Genomic DNA, 19594 nt, shown 5'->3' with positions numbered 1-19594 from the left:
GAAGCCATCTGGAGCCACAGAATGTGCTGCAGGGTGTCAACTTGAATATACACACTTTATTAGCAAAGGGGACAGAAGGGGACGAGGCCTGATCCAGCAGGCCACCCTGCCACCAGGGTGCCCCCAGCCCTTGGTGAGTGTGCCCAGAGCTGCGGTAACTACAGCATCCTCATGGACTCTAGTGTGCACAGGCCATCTGCAGGAGTAAGAGAGTCCAGAGCAGAGCGAGGGGGAGCAGCAACCAAGAGGGGTCTGGCCTGGGTGTGCTGCGGGCCGTCAGCAACTGGATCCAGCTGAAGTAATGACTGACATTGGTGTAGACACCAGGCCGGTTGCGCCTACCACAGCCCACTCCCCAGCTCACGATTCCAATCTGAATCCACCGCCCATTCTTTTCGCAGACCAAGGGTCCACCTGAGTCACCCTGGAAAGCAGTGTGGGTGAGCAAGGCCAAGGGCGGGGCAGGAGGGGCCCCAGGAGAGACTGAGAGCAGAGTCTGTCCTCTGGATTTCACATAAGGATCCAAGGAGGTACAATGAATGTGAGACAGGAAGCTTGTTTTACAGGCTGGATAATGAGGTCTACAGTGATCTGATGAATACATTCTGAGGATGGATTGGTAGGGAGTCAAGAGGGTTGCCCTCAGAACCAAAATTTGGAGGAGTGGGGCAGGGGTACTCACTTTGCAGCTGTCAGCGTCGCCATCTTCAGAGCCAGCACAAATCATGCCATGATTGATGTTTCTGCGGTATAAAGGCTGCTGGAACAGGTAGGAACACCTGGATTTGTTTATGATGGAGACCTGCACTTCCCGGAGATTGTAGGGAGGCAGCAGCTCTGCCAGGGGTTGAGGGCAGGAGAGAGAAAGAAACAACCTTAGCCTCTCCTCTGCCATCTGGGGAAATGGGGTAAGAAGCAGGGAAGTGGACTTCCCGGGACACCCACAGTCCCCGGCACATGGCTCCTCTGCTCCAGCCCAGCACCCAGCACTTGGTGGACCACAGAAGGACCCAATGGATGGGGGGGCTGTTACAGCTCCTCCCCCAGACTCAGTTTCCCTCTCCGTGGCATGCAGATAACAGGCCCTGCCTGGACCAGTGGGGAGAGATCTTGGCTGAAGCTACGCAGTGGGGAGGGGCTGATGCTGCTGAGCTTGTTTGTAATCAGTATACTACAGCTGCATGATTCAGGCTGAAGAGTTCCCAAATTTGATGAAAGATGTGACTCAGTGATAAAGAATCCGTCTGCCAGTGTAAGAGATGTGGGTTCAATCCTTGGGCTGGGACGATCCCTTGGAGTAGGAAATGGCAACCCACTCCAGTACTCTAGCCTGGAAAATCCCACGGACAAAGGAGCCTGGTGGGCTACAGTCCATGGACTCGCAAAGAGTCAGACATGAATGAACGCGCACACACACATGAATCTATACATTCAAGAAGACCAACAAACTCCAAGTAGGATAAACACAAGGAGATCCACATCGAGATACGTTTTCATCAAAATATCAAAAGGCAAAGGGAGAATCTTATTTAAAAAAACGTTGAGAGAGAAGACACACATCAAGTACAAGGGATCTTTGGCAAGACTGACAGCTAAATTCCTTCCAGACACCCTGGAGCCCAAGAGGCAGTGAGACGACATATGTAAAGTGCTAAGAGAAGAAAACAGTCAACCAAGCATTCAACATCAGGCAAAACTACCTTTCAAAAATATGAAGGCGAGATTAAGACATTCCCAGATAAACAAATGCTGAGACTGTTCATCATAGTAGGCCTGCCCTTCAAGAAATGGAAAAGGGACCCTTTCAGGCTGAAATGAAAGGACAGTAGACAGAAACTTAAACCCATAGGAAGAAATAGAGAACAATGGTGAAGGTAACTACACAAGTAAATATAAAAGCCAGTATTATTATAATTTTGGTTCATAACTTTTTTCCTATACAATTTAAAAAACAAATGCATAAGAATAATTATAAACCTGTTAATGACTACACAATATATAAAGATGGAACTGTGACAATAACAACTTAAAGGAGAATAGCATTGTATAGGAACAGAATTTTTGTATGCTATTGAACCTAAGTTGATATTAATTCAAAATAGACTGTTATAAGTTTAAGTTATTAACTTATCTCCAGAGCAACTGCTGAGAAAATAAAAAATACACAGAGCAGGAAATGAGAAGAAAATCAATACAGTATACTAATAAAAATCAATTAAACAAGAAAAGAAGAAATAAGATATAAGGCATAGGGATGATATAAGATATAGATACAAAATATCTATATCTTCTACATCTGACAAAATATAGAAAACCAACAGAATAAAGGACACAGTAAATTCTTCCTATCAAATTAACTTTAATGTAAGTGGATTAAACACCAATTAAAAGGCAGAGATTGCCAGAATGGATTAAAAACAAGGATCCAACTATATCCTGTCTCTGAGGTGAGAAATTATTCCGTCGTGTCTGACTCTTTGTGACCCTGTGGACTGTAGGCTGCTGGGCTTCTCTGTCCATGGGATTTTCCAGGCAAGAATACTGGAGTGGGATGCCATATCCTGTCTACAAGATAATAATTTTAGATCCAAATGCAAATATAGGTTGAAGGTGAAAGGTTGGAAAAAGAGATTCCATGCAAATAGTAACCAAAAAGAGCTGAGGTTGCTGTACTAATATTAGACAAAATAGATTTTAAGTCAAAACATGTCATAAGAGTCAAAGAAGGACATTAACTATTGATAAATGTGTCAAGTCTTCAAGATAAAATAATTATAAATATCTACATATCTAATACCAGCCCCAAACTACATGATACAAAATTGATGTAACTGCTGGGAGAAACAGACAGTTCTAGAATAACAGCAGAGACTTCAATGCCCCACTTTTATTAATGGAAAGAACAATCAAAGAGAAGACCACTAAGAAAAAAGAGGTCTTGAATAGTCAGTAGACCAGAACAATCCCCCCAAAGAAGAGCAGAACACACATTCTTTTTAAGTGGATACAAAACATTCTCCAAGATAGATGTCAGACCACAAAATGAGTTAGAATAAAGTAGAAAAGACTGACCGCATAGAAAACAGCTGATTGAGGCTAGAATTCTGTTCCTTCAGAATCAGAAGGAAAACTGAAAAATTCACCATATGGAAATTCAACAACATACTCCTAACCAAAGAAGAAATCATGAGGAAAATTAGAAAGCACTGTGAGATTAATGGAAATAAAAACACAACACATCAAAAACTCATTTAGTTCAGTTCAGTCGCTCAGTCGTGTCTGATTCTTTGCAACCCCATGAACCTCAGCACGCCAGGCCTCCCTGTTCATCACCAACTCCCGGAGTTCACTCAAACTCATGTCTATTGAGTCGGTGATGCCATCCAGCCATCTCATCCTCTGTCATCCCCGTCTCCTCCTGCCCTCAATCTGTCCCAGCATCAGGGTCTTTTCAAATGAGTCAGCTCTGTGCATCAGGTGGCCAAAGTATTGGAGTTTCAGCTTCAACATCAGTCCCTCCAATGAACACCCAGGACTGATCTCCTTTACGATGGGCTGGCTGGATCTCCTTGCAGTCCATGGGAGTCTCAAGAGTCTTCTCCAACACCACAGTTCAAAAGCATCAATTCTTCTGCACTCAGCTTTCTTTATAATCCAACTCTCATATCCATACATGACTACTGGAAAAACCATAGCCTTGACTAGATGGACCTTTGTTGACAAAGTAATGTCTCTGCTTTTTAAAATGCTGTCTAGGTTGGTCATAACTTTCCTTCTAAGGAGCAAGTGTCTTTTAATTTCATGGCTGCAATCACCATCCGCAGAGATTTTGGAGCCCAGAAAAATAAAGTCAGCCACTGTTTCCACTGTTTCCCCATCTATTTGTCATGAAGTGATGGGACTGGATGCCATGATCTTAGTTTTCTGAATGTTGAGCTTTAAGCCAACTTTTTCACTCTCTTCTTTCACTTTTATCAAGAGGCTCTTTAGTTCTTCACTTTCTGCCATAAGGGTGGTGTCATCTGCATATCTGAGGTTATTGATATTTCTCCCGGCAATCTTGATTCCAGCTTGTGCTTCCTCCAGTCCAGCGTTTCTCATGATGTACTCTGCATATAAGTTAAATAAGCAGGGTGACAATATACAGCCTTGACGTACTCCTATTCCTATTTGGAACCAGTCTCTTGTTCTATGTCCAGTTCTAACTGTTGCTTCCTAACCTGTATACAGGTTTCTCAAGAGGCAGGTCAGGTGGTCTGGTATTTCCATCTCTTTCAGAATTTTCCATAGTTTATTGTGATCCACACAGTCAAAGCCTTTGGCATAGTCAATAAAGCAGAAATAGATGTTTTTCTGGAACTCTCTTGCTTTTTCCATGATCCAGCGGATGTTGGCAATTTGGTCTCTGGTTCCTCTGCTTTTTCTAAAACCAGCTTGAACATCAGGAAGTTCACAATTCACATATTGCGGAAGTCTGGCTTGGAGAATTTTGAGCATTACTTTACTAGCGTGTGAGATGAATGCAATTGTGCGGTAATTTGAGCATTCTTTGGCATTACCTTTCTTTGGGATTGGGATGAAAACTGACCTTTTCCAGTCCTGTGGCCACTGCTGAGTTTTCCAAATTTGCTGACATATTGAGTGGAGCACAGGTTCTTTGAAAGATCAACAAAACTGACAATGAAAGTGGGGACACTATCACTGACCTTAAAGAAAATTTAAGGACTGTAAGTGAGTACTATGAACAATTGTATGCCAACAAATTAGATAACCTCGAAGATGAGCAAATGCCTAGAAACACACAAAATACCAAAACAAATTCAAGAAGAAATAGAAAATCTAGGTCAAGAGATTTAGTCAGTAGTCAGAAATCTCCCAATGAGGAAAAGTCCTGGGCCAGATGACTTAAATGGTGACATCTGTCAAACACAGGAGGAGGGCTTTTCCCAGGTGGTCCAGTGATTAAGAATCTGCCTTGTAATGCAAAGGATGAGGGTTCGAACTAAGATCCCACATGCTGCAACTAAGACCGCACGAGCCAAGCAAGTAAATAAATATTTTTTTAAAAATATAGAAAGAAATTAACATCAAACCTTTTTAAACAACACTTCCTAACTCATTCTGTGACAACAAAGCCCAGATAAGCTATCTCACAAAAGAAACTACAGATCAACATATATGCAACAATCCTCAACAAAAGACTAGCAAACTGAGTCCAGTGGCATGCTGTTGTTTGGTTGCTCAGTCATGTCCAACTTTTGCAACCCCCTGGACCACAGCACGCCAGGCTTCCCTGTCTTTCATATTAAAGGAATTCTAACACCATGACCAAGTGAGATTTATCTGAAGAGTGCAAGGCGGGGGGGGGGGGTGTCCAATATATAAAAATCAATCAATACACTGCATACTATAGTAATAGAACAAAGGAAAAAACCCACATGGTTATCCTGATTGATGCAGGAAAATCCAACACTCTTTCATTATAAAGACAATCAATAAACTAAGCATAGAGAGAACTTTCTTAGCCTGATAATGATCATATGTGAAGCATCCACAGCTAATATACAGAATTGTGAAAGACTGAAAGCTTTCTCCCTAAGACAAGGATGCCAGTTTTTTTTTTGCCACTTCCACTTAACATTTTATTGGAAGTTCTAGTCAGAGAAATTAGGCAAGAAAAAGAAATAAGAACATATTCAAGTTGGAAAGGAAGAAGTGAAACTCTTTATTCACAGATGACATGATCTTATATACAGAAAATCATAAAGAATACACAAGAAAGGACTAGAATTAATAAACTTGGCAAATCTGCAGATCTGAAATCGACATAAAAATCAATTATATTTCTATACACTGCCAATGAACAATTACAAAACAATATCAGAAAACAAAATTTATTTATATAATAACATCAATAAGAATAAAATAGTTAGAAATAGATTTAATTGAGGAGATGAAAGATCTACACAAGATTGCTGAAAGATATTAAAGAAGATTTAAATAAATGGAAGTATATCTCATGTGAATGGACTGGAGACTTAATATTATTTCAATGACAATACTCTCCTAAAGCAATTTACAGATTCAATGCAACCTCTATCCAAACTCCAAAGGTCTTTTGAGTGGAAATTGACAAGTTGATTTTAAAATTTATGTAAAATATCAAGAGATGTTTTGAACTCAAATAACAAACCAATATTTGAAAAAGTACAAGTTGGAGAACACACACTTTTCAATTTCAAAATATAATTGGAAGGTACAGGCATCAAACAATGGGGTGCTGACAAACAGATAGAAACACAGACCAATGGAATATAATTTTGAGTGTAGAAAAAAAACCAAACCCTTTCTTCTTTGGCCAACTGATTTTTGGCAAGGGTGCCAAGACAATTCAGTAGAGTAGAGAACAGTCTCTTCACCAAATGGTGCTGAGACAACTAGATATCCAAATGCAAAAAATGAAGCCAGACCCCTTATCTCACACTATAAACAAAGATCAACTCAAAATGAATCAAAGACATACATATCAATATAACAGCTAACATTATCAGATCAGATCAGATCAGTCGGTCAGTCATGTCTGACTCTTCGAGACCCCATGAATCGCAGCATGCCAGGCCTCCCTGTCCATCACCAACTCCTGGAGTTCACTGAGACTCATGTCCATCGAATCAGTGATGCCATCCAGCCATCTCATTCTCTGTTGTCCCCTTCTCCTCTTGCACCCAATCCCTCCCAGCATCAGAGTCTTTTCCAATGAGTCAACTCTTCGCATGAGGTGGCCAAAGTACTGGAGTTTCAGCTTTAGCATCATTCCTTCCAAAGAAATTCCAGGGCTGATCTCCTTCAGAATGGACTGGTTGGATCTCCTTGCACTATAACCAAACTTAAAACTCTTCAAGAAAACATGAGAGTACACTTTCATGACCTTGAACTTGAAAATGATTTCTTAGACATGACATCAAAAGTTAAAGCAGCAAAAGAAAAAAGCAACCTGAACTTCATCAAAATTAAAAATGTTGTGCATCAGCAGACACTATCATGAACTTCCCTGGTGGTTCAGTGGTTAAGAATCCACCTGCCAATGCAGGGGACACAAGTTCAATCCCTGGTCCTCGAAGATCCCACATGCCACGTCTACTGAGCCTGTGAGCTGCAATTACTGAGGTCACATGCCACAAAACTACTGAAGCTGCATGCCGTGGAACCCATGCTCCACAGTAAGAGAAGCCTCTGCAATGAGAAGCCTGCACACTGCAACGAAAGAAAGCCCATGAGCAGCAACAAAGACCCAGGGCAGCCAAAACTAAATAATTAAATATATTTTAAAAAATAGACACTATCATGAAAGTGAAAAGAGATGTGGTCCGTGAGTCTTGGCTCAGCCCTGCATCTGAAGTGCTATTTCCGCATCAACACCAGGGACTGACAATGTGGAGAAACCTGGGAGGAAGGAGGTTATGATCCCTATTTCGAGGAATTTGAAGAGTTATGTAAGAGGATTCAAAACACAACTTTCAGACACTAAAGCCTACCTGTTCGACAGAACTTGGGCCAGGTCTTCATTTCAACTTTCAAATCTTTAGCTCTTTATCCGTTTCCTGGAGATTATCGTAACCCTCCTTCCTGGCATCACTTGGCCCTCTGCTCATCATGAATCCCACCAAGCCAGCTGGTCTCACCCCTAGCTACATATTATAATTACCTGGGAAGCTTTAAAATACCCCAGTGTCCATGCCACATCCCAGACCAATTAAATCTATGGAGTGAGACCCAGGAACATTAAAAAAAAAAAAAAGAAAAAGAAAAAAAGGGGAAAAAATAAAAAAAAGAAACCCACAAAATAGGAACAAATATTTGCAGATCACATCTCTAAAAAGAGTCTAGTATCCAGAATATATAAGGAACTATTACAACTCAACTGCAAAGGCAACTCAATTTAAAAATGGGTTGGGGGTCTTCCCTGGTGATCCAGTGGCTAAGACTCCCTGCTCCCAATGCAGGAGGCCCAGGCTCTATCCCTTTTCAGAGAACTAGCTCCCACATGCAGCAACTAAAAAAAAAAAAATCCCTCATGCTGCAACGAAGATCGATGATCCCTTGTGCAGTAACTAAGACCAGGATCAGCCAAAAATAAATAAATTAAATATATATTTTTTAATGAATTGAGAATTCCCTGGTGGTCCAGTGGTTACAACTCCATGCTTTCACTGTTGAGGATCCAGGTTCAATCCCTAAGATCCCACAAGTCATGTAGTGTGCCCCCCCCAAAAAAAACACACCAAGGTAATGTACTTAAATAGGCACTACTCCAAGGAAGATATACAAATGGCCAACTAGCACATGAAAAGATGCTCAACATCACTGGTCATTAGAGAAACACAAATCAAAAGCACAGTGAGACACCACTTCACATGCACTAGGATGCCCTCCCCGCAAACAACAGCAACCTGTAAAATAATAAGTGTGGAGGAGAATGGAAAGAAATTATAACCCTCATTGTTGATGGGACTATAAAATGGAGCAGCTGCTATGGAACACTGTCAGCTCCTCAAGAAGTTAAAATAGAATTATCATGTGATCCAGGATTGCACTGCTAAATGCATTCACAAAATAACCAAAAAGAGGTATTCAAGCACAAATTTGTATACTAATATTGACACAATATTGACGGAGAAGGCAATGGCAACCCACTCCAGTACTCTTGCCTGGAAAATCCTATGGATGGAGGAGCCTGGTAGGCTGCAGTCCATGGGGTCGCTAAGAGTGGGACACGACTGAGTGACTTCACTTCACTATTGACACAAATACCCAAAAGATTGAATGACACAGTCATCAGTGAATGAATGAATAAACAAATTGTGGTCCATCCATACAATGGAATATTATTCCCTGTAAAAAAAAGAATGAAGTTTTGATATATACTATAACATGGATGAATCTTGAAAACTTTATACTAAGTGAAGGAAGTCAAACATGAAAGGTGACATAGTGGATGATTCTATTTACTTGAAACACCCAGAACACATAAATCCATAGAGGCAAAAAGCTGGTAGTGGTTGCTAAGGGCTGGACGGAGGGCTGTAATGGGGAGTGATTACTTAATGGTTATGGGATTTCCTTTGGGCTTGATGAAAATGTTTTTGAACTTGATAGTCAACGGTTATGCACTGTGCATGTTTGAAATGCCATTGAATTATAGACTTTATTTTTGATGTGGACCATTTAAAAAATCTTTATTGAATTTGTTACAACATCACTTCTGTTTTATGTTTTGTTTTTTTTTGGCCGCAAGGCACGTGGGATCCTGCATGCTGCAGTCTGTGGGGGTCACAAAGTCGGACTCGACTTAGGAACTGAACAACATGTGGGATGTTAGTCCCCTGACCAGGGATGGAACCCACACCCCCTGCATTGCAAGGCGAAATCTTAACCCCGGGACCACCAGGGAAGTCTCAAATTATATATTTAAAAATGGTTAATATGAGAAATAGCTCAGAAAGAAGGAGTGAAGTACTGACATGCCAAAACAAAAGTGAACATTGAAAATGTTATGCTGAGTGAGAGAAGCTAGGCACCAAAGACCATATGTTGTAGATCGTGTTCATATGAAGTGACCAGAGTAGGTAAATCCATAAAGACAGAAAGCAGATTAGTGGTTGCCAGGGACTATGGCCAAGGACAACGACGAATAAGGAGTAATGGCTAATAAGTCTGGGATTTCATTTTGAGATGATGAAAATGTTCCATAATTAGATAGTGGTGGTACCTGCACCATTCTGAGTATCCAAAAAAAAAAAACCACTCTGAATTTTATGCCTTTTTTTTTTTTTGTCATATCACATAGTATGTGGGATTTCAGTTCCCCAGCCAGGGATTGAACCCATGCCCCCCTGCGGTGGAAGGGCAGAGTCTTAACCACCACCACCAGGGAAGTCCCTGAATTGTACAGTTTAAAAGGATGATTTTTATGCTTTATGAACTGTATCTCCAAAAAAAAAAAAAAAGCCCGGTGCTTTTCTGATAAGTGCACCCCAAAACCTCGCGCACCCCTGCAGTCTGGGGCTGCAGGTCTGGGCAGGTGGGCCTTGGTCCCTGGCTCCAGGCTCGAAGCCTCCGGAAGGGAGGGGGAGCTGAGTGTGGGTGCAGAAAGCGCTGATCCGTGGTGGGGGCGGGGAGGGGGTGAAGGCCGACTGCTGAGGGGGCACAGAGAGGGCAGTGTGGGCACAGACCGAGGCGGGGCCCCTGCAGCTGCTGTGCGGGCCGGCACAGGGCCTGGTGGACAGTGCTCCCCTCCCCCGCCCGTCTGTCCCCAGCCTCACTCTGTCTCTCGCCGATGTTCCCCCAGCCAGTCACCCAGCAGTCATTCCGGTTCTTGAACTCCAAGGAGGAGGACGTGACACAGACAGGCTGGACGTGCTTATTGAAGGTAACCGGGGAGGAGAGCTTCACCAGGGCGATGTCATGCTGAAAATTCTTCCTGAATTGGGAGAATGTGATAATATCCTGGACTCCATATCGACGCAGGAAGGCCCGCAGGCTCCAAATGGATGGTGTGGCAGATAGTTCCCCAAACTGGACTGACCATTCGGAGGGGTAACTGTTCCTGGCAAGGGAGTAGAAAGCCCTCAGGGGTCTTCAGAGGGAGGGTGGGCCACCCCAGCACGCCTGGGGCCGCTCCCTGAGACCGCAGGGCCACTGCCCGGCTCATCCCGGACACAGGTCCTCCTTCCACAAAGAGGCCAGAGTAGAAACGGGGAGAGCCCTGAGCCCCAAACAAAGTCCCACACCTGGGGACGTGGGACAGGAGGGTGCCTCCCCTGCCAGCTCACCTGGCCAGTCACTCAACCCCCTGTCGCCTCCAGGGCCCTCCTCTTAAGGGGACCAGCAGGTTCACGGGGGTCACACAGGCTGGGCTCCACACAGCTTCGGGAACCACTGACCCCACCAGCCGGGCTCCTGTCCAGCACTTACCTCAGCTCATTCCTCCCCTGGGGGCACACCTCCGCTGGGAGGTGGGGTGAGGAAGGTGGAGGCTGGAGGTGCCATGTGGGGACAAACGAAGCAAGAAAGAGAACAAAACACACAAATGTTCCGGAAAAAACCTCATAGGGTTTCCTCAGGGAGCGCCCTGGGGGCCTCGTGCCGGTGTGGAACGGGCTGCAGCCCAGCCTGGGGCTCAGGAGCACTCGAGGGCCGCGGCCACGTAGCACATGGGCGCGCGTCCTGGCACAGACTCGGGACGCGGGGTCAGCGGGCCCCCTGCCCCCAGACTCACTTTTCAAAGCAGTGCGCGGCCGAGAGCGCCCAGCGGCGGTTGAGCAGGCTCGCTCCGCAGCTGTGGACTTTATTCCAACGCAGGCTGCCCTGCCACGGCCAGCGCCCAAGCTTGGCCTCATTTCCACCCACCACGCGCACCTGGATGCCCTGGATGCCACAAGGCCCTGGGATGGACAGGCGGACACTAGGCTGAGCTGCGGGAGGCAGGCTCATCCTGCCCACCCTCACCCACTGGGAAGGGAAGGGGCTCCCGGGGAACCGCGCGTCCTGGGGTCGTGACACTCAGGAAGCGTCGAACGCTGGGGACCCGCCCCACGTGGCCCGCGGGCGCCCGCCCCATCCTACCCGCCCCCGGCCCCCCGGGGCCCATCAGTTACATGCGAGCATCGACGAGTTCTGAAGACCTGGAGCGGGGAGAGGGAAAGCTGAGGCGCCCTTCGCGCTCGGGCCCACGAGCCCTCCGCGGGGAAGCGCCTCCCGCACGCCTTACCTGGAAGCAGCAGGTCCTTGTCCCGAAGGGCTGCGGGCAGGAGACGAGGTGAGTTCCCCACTGCCTCCTCGCGCCCCAGCCGCCCCCCTCACCCCGGTTCGCGCCCGCAGCCCTCGCCGCCCGAGCTCACCCTGCTCGGCGATTTCGATCCGCACCAACAGCTGCGCCAGCAGCAGCGCCGCCCCCTGCGGGCGCATGGCCTCGCCCCCGGCCGCCCGGCGCCCTCTCCGCTCCCGCCCGCTCCAGGGCCCCACTGAGCGCCCCCCGGGGGAGAGGGAGCCGCGGGAACCCTGGGTGCCCCAGCCGGGCCGACGACCTCGCTGGTCCAAGGTTTGTTTGGGTACCTGGGACGTCACAGTGCCCGGCTTTGAGCTTGTTACTGGGACTGGTCCCCAACGACGTACCTTGCTATGGCCCGGGAACCGGTGCGAGCAGCCGACCCCTCTCTAGTCCGCCACGCTGGGGGCTAGCCGCTCCTTCCTCTAGAAAGGACCAAGGACCTGGCCCACCGTCAGGACTCTCATGAAAGCACAGTCCCAAGTCCTCACTGAGTACCGATTGGGGCCGGGCACTGTTGGGCTGAGCCGGGAGGAGAAGACCCCTCACTAGCCTCTCCTGGGGGACTGGTGGTCTTGGGTCTCGTCCTTCCCTCTGCGGGCCTCGGGCTGGTCCCTGCGTGTGGCCCAAGCTGCCCCCTAGTGGCAAGTTCCAGCCCTTTTTGTCACCCTCCTCTGGGTGATTTTCAAGTTGAAATTGCCTTTTACAAACGTTCTTACCTGGGTCCTGCCGGGAAGGAAATGGCACCAAAAAAAAAAAAAAAGGGAAGAGGGAAACATCTCTGGTTATTTATTCCTGTGTCCCTGTGACGCTACAGACAGGAACCTGGGAGGAACCCGTGCCTGCTTAGTGCCCCTCCATGTGCACCAAGTGATGAGTCCCCAGGAATTGGCTTCTGGGGGCGGGCGGCGGGTCCCACCAGGCAGGGGAGGCAGTCTGGAGTCTGGACTTGCAGGAATATCCCAAGGAGGTGGGCACCCTCAGGGATACTGGGTCCTGGCACCCTCAGCAGGGCCCAGGTGGTGACTCTAAGGGAAGAAGCCGCTGGGGGCCGGAGCAGGCAGAGCAGGGTGTTCTTGACCTCAGGGCGCATTGGGGAGACACGGGGGACATGCCTGATGCTTGGGGAGCGTGGAAGCTTCTCTAGAGGTTGAAGCTGGGCTGTCAGCACCCCTCCTGGACTTCACACGCTGCAGAAGGGGCAGTGGGCGTGGGCCCTGGCTGGTGGGCTCAGGGGCACACTGTGTGCAACAAGGGGTAGGGTTTCCCCTAAGAAGGTCCCCTCTGTGGTCTTTGTTACACAGTGCTTGTGACTGGCCAGTCCCCGTGAGCTCCCCAGGTCAGGGCTGAGCGCAGCCCCTTGCAAGAGATGAGGCGCAGTGCCAACACTGCCCCCCCCCCCACACACACCCAAGGGACCGCTTACACAGGTCCTGCCCTGGTCCTTGACAATGGTCCCGGAGCACTCTCCTCCTTCTGACCACCTACCTGCCTGTCCCCTGCCCCAAGTGTCCTTTCCTGGTGAATACCAAGCTTGCTCCAGCCTCAGGCCGGCCTCTCCCTGTGGACTTCTCTCCCAGATGGTCACAGGGCAAGCTTCTTCTGAGCCTTCAAGTCAAGCCCATATGCCCCCAACGACTGTCCTTCTCACTGACCTGTTGTATTTCCTTCCTGAAAGTGAGAGTGTGTTGGGAGCTGTGTTAGGCATTACTGACAAAATGGAGACATGGCCCCAACTCCCTCTCCTTGTCCCGCAGGCACAGACCCTGGATGAAGGAGTTAGGCCTTGTGAATCTGACTTGTTCTTTTTTTTCTCCTCGGCTGAATTGACTGAAAAGAATATTAAGATGCTTATTGTTCTTGAGAGGAGCATGAGAAGACACAAAGCCTTCTGCAGCTGTGCTCAGAGAATAATTCATAAAGTTAATCATTGACATTCGTTCAAGGACCTTTACAGAAGAGTGTTCCAGGATGAGCACGTAGGCCACAGCTTGAGGCCATGGGAGGGATTGCTATCTGAAACACTATTTGTGAGGGAAATGTTTATGGCAAAGGAGTTTGCTGAATTTAGGGCTTAGGAATAATTAAAATAGTTAGAAGCTAAAGATTTAAGGATGTTGTAATGTTAGTATATTTTACTATAGCTTATAGAGATTAGGAATTTTGGAGATATTAGTGGTTAGAAGCCTTTTTAGAGAAAGTGAGCTCAGGATACTAGGGGCAAACAGGATTTAGAAAGATAAGAAATAAACTGAGGAATGTGGTATGCAGCCTAGACATTAGCATGAGTTACTGTGTATTGACAAGGACACATGAGAAGGAGTAGATAAGAGAATCGCTGAGGCAGGAACTCCTTTTGAGGGGCAACAATGATGTATGGAGACAACAAATCTGGGTCAGGGGGAACTGAAAATATAAAACCTCTGACCTAATGCTTTTGTAAAAATATAAAAGAGAATCTTTTTTTCCCCCCATGGGAAATTTTATTTTAATTACAAGATACTTGAGGCTAAGAAGGGTGCTTTTGTCCATGACTACAAGGATGCAATTCATAATGGTAGAACCAGGAGTAAAACAAGTTTTTTAATATATTAAATGAGGAGTTGTCAAAATGCAGGTTTTATGTGTTATGTTGGAATCAGAAGAGAGGATGAGGGTAGAGGAAGGAGAACTTGCTCCTTGAACTCTGATGCAAAATCACAAGAGTCTGAGGGCCACTTTGCAAATTGAAACCATCTGAAGGAAGTGGAAGAGGATTAGGGAACAGTGGGCCTTTTCTGCGTTTCTCAAAGCCAGTTGTGCTCCTTTCTCTACCACCCAACAGAGGCCCCAGAATGGACTCCTTTCCTGCTAGATTTACAAAGCCCTGGGTCTGTGTTCCGTCAGTGCTAACACAACAAGATTTGTATTAATAATCTTGTTCCCCAAATGCATGACCCCAAATTCCTTTTAGATATTCAGGTTGTTGATGGAAATTTTCTTTGAAATTAAAATGCATTACAAAGCAAGCTCCCCTTTGCCCTCTAATATCAGAAAGCCTTTCTAGAGTGGTTTGCATTCTCTGAGTTGCACTAATGGGTGTTTAATATGCCAGAAAGGCAAATATTCTCAATGCAAGTAATTATTCTTTTTTTATCTATCAACTTGCAACTCATTTCCAAATGTTTCTTTGGCTTGTACATGTTTGTGCCTCTCTTCACCTAGTTGAAGAATGTGGGGTTAGGTGAAGAGAAAGAAGCAATCTCTCTCTTAGTGTAATTAATCAGTCAGCCCCAGGGACCTCTAATGGGTAAGGTCATATGGGACTTTAAAGCATCTTTCTCTTCTGTTCTTGGTGGGCATTCCATTTTTTTTTCAATTTAAATTTATTTATTGTAATTGGAGGCTAATTACTTTACAATATTGTATTGGTTTTGCCATACATCAACATGAATCTGCCACGGGTGGACACGTGTCCCTAATCCTGAACTCCCTTCCCACCTCCCTCCCCTTACCATCCCTCTGGGTCATCCCAGTGCACCAACTCCAAGCATCCTGTATCCTGCATTGAACCTGGAAAAGAGAATCTTAAGTTTGAAATAAATATGCAGTCCAAGAAAACTGAGAGGCTGCATCGTTACTCGCCAACACCGCCCATCCCTTCAGGTTGATTACCTGGCTGCTGCAGCTGGACTCTGGCAAAAGTGAAGTCGCTCAGTTGTGTCCGACTCTTTGCGACCCCATGGACTATAGCCTACAAGGCTCCTCTGTCCATGGGATTATGCAAGCAAGAGTGCTGGAGTGCGTTGCCATTTCCTTCTCCAAGGAATCTTTCCAACCCAGGGATCGAACCCGGGTCTCCTGCATTGCGGGCAGAGGCTTTACCATCTGAGCCATCAGGGAAGTCCATTTCCTTCCGAGAACTTAGCAATATCAAAATGATCTTGTTCCGTCATTTGCATGTGTGGCTGTCCACTGCCTCCAGGGACTGTGTGTGACACAGCTGGTGAACGTTCAAGAAATTGAAAGACTGATGGAGGTCCCAAAGGACCCCCACTCCTGCCTCCTCTCCCTGCACAGTGGCCAGCACCCCTGCCCCTGCCTGAGGTCCTGCCCTGTGCTCCCTATGCCAGTGGCTGGCTTACATTTCTCCAGCCAGTTCTGAGGCTTCCCTGGAAAGATAGGGGTTGGAGAAAAAGGAAGAGATACGGAGCAAGCCCAGGGGCTTAACCACTGGTCCAGTGGTTAAGAATCCACCTTCCAATGCAGGAACCCTGATTCCCTGATCAGGGAACTAAGATCCCACGTACTGTGCAGTGCAGCCAAAAGATTAAAAACAAACAACAAAAAAGTACCTATCTTGGATTGCCCCTCACACCAGCCTAGCCTGCAGGCAGCTCCCTCTCCAAGGGGCTCCTTGGGTCTCTGGGAAGCCCCAGATGCTCGCGTGTGTGCTCAGTCTCAGTCATGCCTGACTCTGCGACCCCGTGGACTGTACCCTACCAGGCCCCTCAGTCTGTGGGATTCTCCAGGCAAGAATACTAGAGTGCGTTACCATTTCCTTCTCCACCCAAATGCTTGATTTAGGCCAAAATCATGCTCAGCACTGTATTATTGCTTTTTCATTTACCTGATCTCTTGATTTCTGAGAGGGAAAAAAAATGTGGATTTATTAGTTTCTTGAGTATTTAGAACATTTTTGTCTTATCTTTATGTATAACATCTTTTGTTTTATTTTGATTATTTCAAAATAAAAATTGTTATTGGGGTATACAATGCTCTGTTATTGGTGTATAAAGGCTCATGCCTCTTATATCTTTCCAGGGGCTTATAACTCTTACCAATGTAAAATACCCCTGTGGCTCATAGCTCATTCTTGAGACTTTGAGCCTTGGGTTCTATTTCATCTGCAAGTATCTGGTACATGATAGTTCATAGCCACTTTTATCTTGCTTGCGACTTTCCCACCAATATATATCCTTAGTCAAAACAAAATAAAAAGAAGATGTTTAGAAAGAAATTGAAAGAAAGCAAGTGAAAGTGAAGTTGTTCAGTCCTGTCCAACTCTTTGCGACCCCATGGACTGTAGCCTACCAGGTTCCTCCGTCCATGGGATTTTCTAGGCAAGAATACTGGAGTGGGTTGCCATTTCTTTCTCCAGGGGATCTTCCCAACCCAGGGATCAAACCCAGGTCTCCTGCATTGTAAGCAGACGCTTTACCATCTGAACCACCAGGGAAGTCCTAGAAAGAAATTACAAGAAGTTAAATTTCTTAACCTACTTATCTGTGCGTGCTAAGTCATGTCTGACTCTTTTTGACCCTTTGGAGTGTAGCCCCCCAGGCTCCTCTGTCCATGGGGTTTGCCAGCCAAATACTGCTGTGGACTGCCGTGCCCTTCTCCAGGGAATCTTCCCAAGTCTCCTATGTCTCCTGCATTGGCAGGCAGGTTCTTAACCACTAGTGCCACCTGGAAAGCCCAGCCTACTTATGCTTGGCCCTTATTGGAATAAACTTGCTGGAATCCTTGTAAAATAGTAAAGTACCTCCACTAACAGTATTACAGATTTTTGTTATTGGAAAAAACAAACAAACAGAAGTTTCATGATTTACTGACACCTTATGGGGATAAAGAAAGACACATCCTGCCTGTTTGTGATTTTTTGTTTCTTTGGTCCCAGAAATTATTTTGAGAATGTCTAGATTATCAGACAGAGAAGGCAATGGCACCCCACTCAAGTACTCTTGCCTGGAAAATCCCATGGACGGAGGAGCCTGGTAGGCTGCAGTCCATGAGTCGCTGAGGGTCGGACACGACTGAGCAACTTCACTTTTCACTTTCATGCATTGGAGAAGGAAATGGCAGCCCACCCCAGTGTTCTTGCCTGGAGAATCCTAGGGACGGGGGAGCCTGGCGGGCTGCCGTCTATGGGGTCACACAGAGTCGGACACGACTGAAGTGACCTAGCAGCAGCAGTAGCAGATTATCAGAATTATGTAAGAGCCAGTGCACTTAACAGTAAATCTGATGTAAAGACATCCTTGTAATCAGCTATATCCCAATACAAAATAAAAAGTTTTGTGAAGGAACAGAAAAAAAGAAGGAGATAATACCATTTGTAGCAACATGGATGGATCCAGACATTATCATACTAAGTGAAGTAAGTCAGAGAAAGACAAACGTCACATGATATCACTTATATGTGGAATCTAAAAAGAGAAGGATACAAATGAACTCATTTACGAAACAGAAATAGGCTCAGACATAGAAAATAAACTTATGGTTACGAAAGGGGGGAGGGATAAATTCAGAGTTTGGGATTAAAATATACATACTGCTATATATAAAATAGAAAACCAACAAAGACATACGGTATAGCACGGGGAACTATACTTAATATCTTGTAATAGCCTGTAATGGAAGCAAATCTGAAAAAGAATGTGTTCATGTGTGTGTATGTGTGTATAAAACTGGGACTTTCCTGGTGGTCCAGTGATTAAGACTCTGAGCTTCCACTGCCAGGAGGCACAGGTTTGATCTCTGGTCAGGGAACTAAGATCCCACATGCCACATGGCACGGCCGAAAAAGGAAACAAAAAACTGAGTCACTTTGCTGCACACCTGAAACAAACACAACATTGTAAATCAATTATATTTCAATTGAAAAAAAATTTTTTTAATTTAAATTTATTTTAATTAGAGGCTAGTTACTTTACAATATTGTATTTGTTTTGCCATACATCAACATGAATCTGCCATGGTTGTACACATGTTCCCAATCCTGAACCCCCCTCCCACCTCCCTCCCCAATTGAAAAAATTTTAATAAAAAATAAAAATAAAGACATCCTGGCACTCCTGATCATCAAACGTCCCTTAAAACTCACAGCTGTTCAACAACTCTTTTATTTTGTTGTTGTTGTCATTTTTATGTCTTTATTTTTGGTTGTGCTGGGTCTTCCTGGCTATGCGGGCTTTTCTCTAGTTGCACCGGGTAGGGTCTACTCTCCAGTTGAGGTGCTTGGGCTTCTCTTTGCAGTGGCTTCTCTTGTCGCGGAGCAGGGGCTCTGGGGTACTCAGACTTCAGTAGTTGTGGCTCCCGGGTTCTGAAGCACAGGCTCAGCAGTTGTGGTGCACAGGCTTAGTTGCTCTGCAGCATGTGGGATCCTCCCAGATCAAGGATCGAACCTATGTCTCCTGCACTGGCATGCGGATTCCTCACCCCTGAGCCACCAGGGAAGCTCTCAGTTACTCTTTTTGTGTTCATGAGTGTCTGGTCACCCATTCAGAATGATACTGGGGAGGTAAAAATAGATATGGAACCTATACCATGTACAGACGTGCTTGTTTTCTCCCTTTGGCTGCGGTACTCCTTGTTGCTACTGGTGGGCTTTCTCTAGCTGCAGCCAGTGGAGGCTACTCTTTGTTGAGTTGCACGGACTTCTTGCAGTGACTCCTCTTGTTGCAGAGCATGGGCTCCAGGCGCACAGCCCTCAGTAGTTGAGGTACATGGTCTTAGTTGCCCTGCAGCACATGGGATCTTCCCGGATTGAACTCATGTCACTTGCGTTGGCAGGAGGATTTTTACTCACTGGATCACCAGAGAAGCCCCCGACCTGCCTTTCTAATGGTTTACTAATGGGATTCTAGAGGAAGGCCTGATCTTCACCTTTTCTCAACCCCCTATTTTATTTCACTTAAAGTGCTTTTTATTGTGGAGAAATGGATAGACAAGAACCACTCTTTCTTTATTATTATTTATTTGGGTGTGGCGGGTGTTAGTGTCATG

General features: G+C 45.9%; 1 protein-coding gene across 5 annotated transcripts; it reads right to left on the bottom strand.

The window, feature by feature from the left end:
* Positions 1-36: 36 nt before the first annotated feature.
* LOC109578070 (testisin-like) lies at positions 37-12561 on the bottom strand. 5 transcript variants are annotated; one of them, XM_070779495.1, is made up of 8 exons: positions 11901-12561; positions 11771-11800; positions 11658-11684; positions 11279-11444; positions 10586-10606; positions 10323-10480; positions 683-837; positions 37-424 (listed from the first exon to the last, which is right to left on the bottom strand). In XM_070779495.1, the coding sequence occupies exons 1-8, from the start codon at positions 11965-11967 to the stop codon at positions 179-181; spliced, it is 870 nt and encodes a 289-aa protein (XP_070635596.1). In that variant the 5' UTR covers positions 11968-12561; the 3' UTR covers positions 37-178. The 5 variants fall into 5 exon arrangements, with proteins under 5 accessions (XP_070635596.1, XP_070635595.1, XP_070635598.1 ...); XM_070779494.1 differs by having other exon boundaries at positions 10323-10606; XM_070779497.1 differs by lacking the exon at positions 10586-10606.
* Between the last annotated feature and the right edge of the window lie 7033 nt (positions 12562-19594).

Source organism: Bos indicus, chromosome 25 (genome assembly GCF_029378745.1).
Source record: "Bos indicus isolate NIAB-ARS_2022 breed Sahiwal x Tharparkar chromosome 25, NIAB-ARS_B.indTharparkar_mat_pri_1.0, whole genome shotgun sequence".
NCBI lineage: Eukaryota > Metazoa > Chordata > Mammalia > Artiodactyla > Bovidae > Bos > Bos indicus.
This window is presented reverse-complemented; position numbering and strand designations above follow the sequence as displayed.

Excerpts from the sequence above, each read along its gene's own strand:
- LOC109578070 (XM_070779494.1), bottom strand. The coding sequence starts at position 11,967 with ATGCGCCCGCAGGGGGCGGCGCTGCTGCTGGCGCAGCTGTTGGTGCGG. Across the intron at positions 11,685-11,770 it reads CAAGGACCTGCTGCTTCCAG|GTCTTCAGAACTCGTCGATG; the intron begins GTAAGGCGTGCG and ends TCCCCGCTCCAG. Across the intron at positions 425-682 it reads GCGACGCTGACAGCTGCAAA|GGTGACTCAGGTGGACCCTT; the intron begins GTGAGTACCCCT and ends ACTGCTTTCCAG.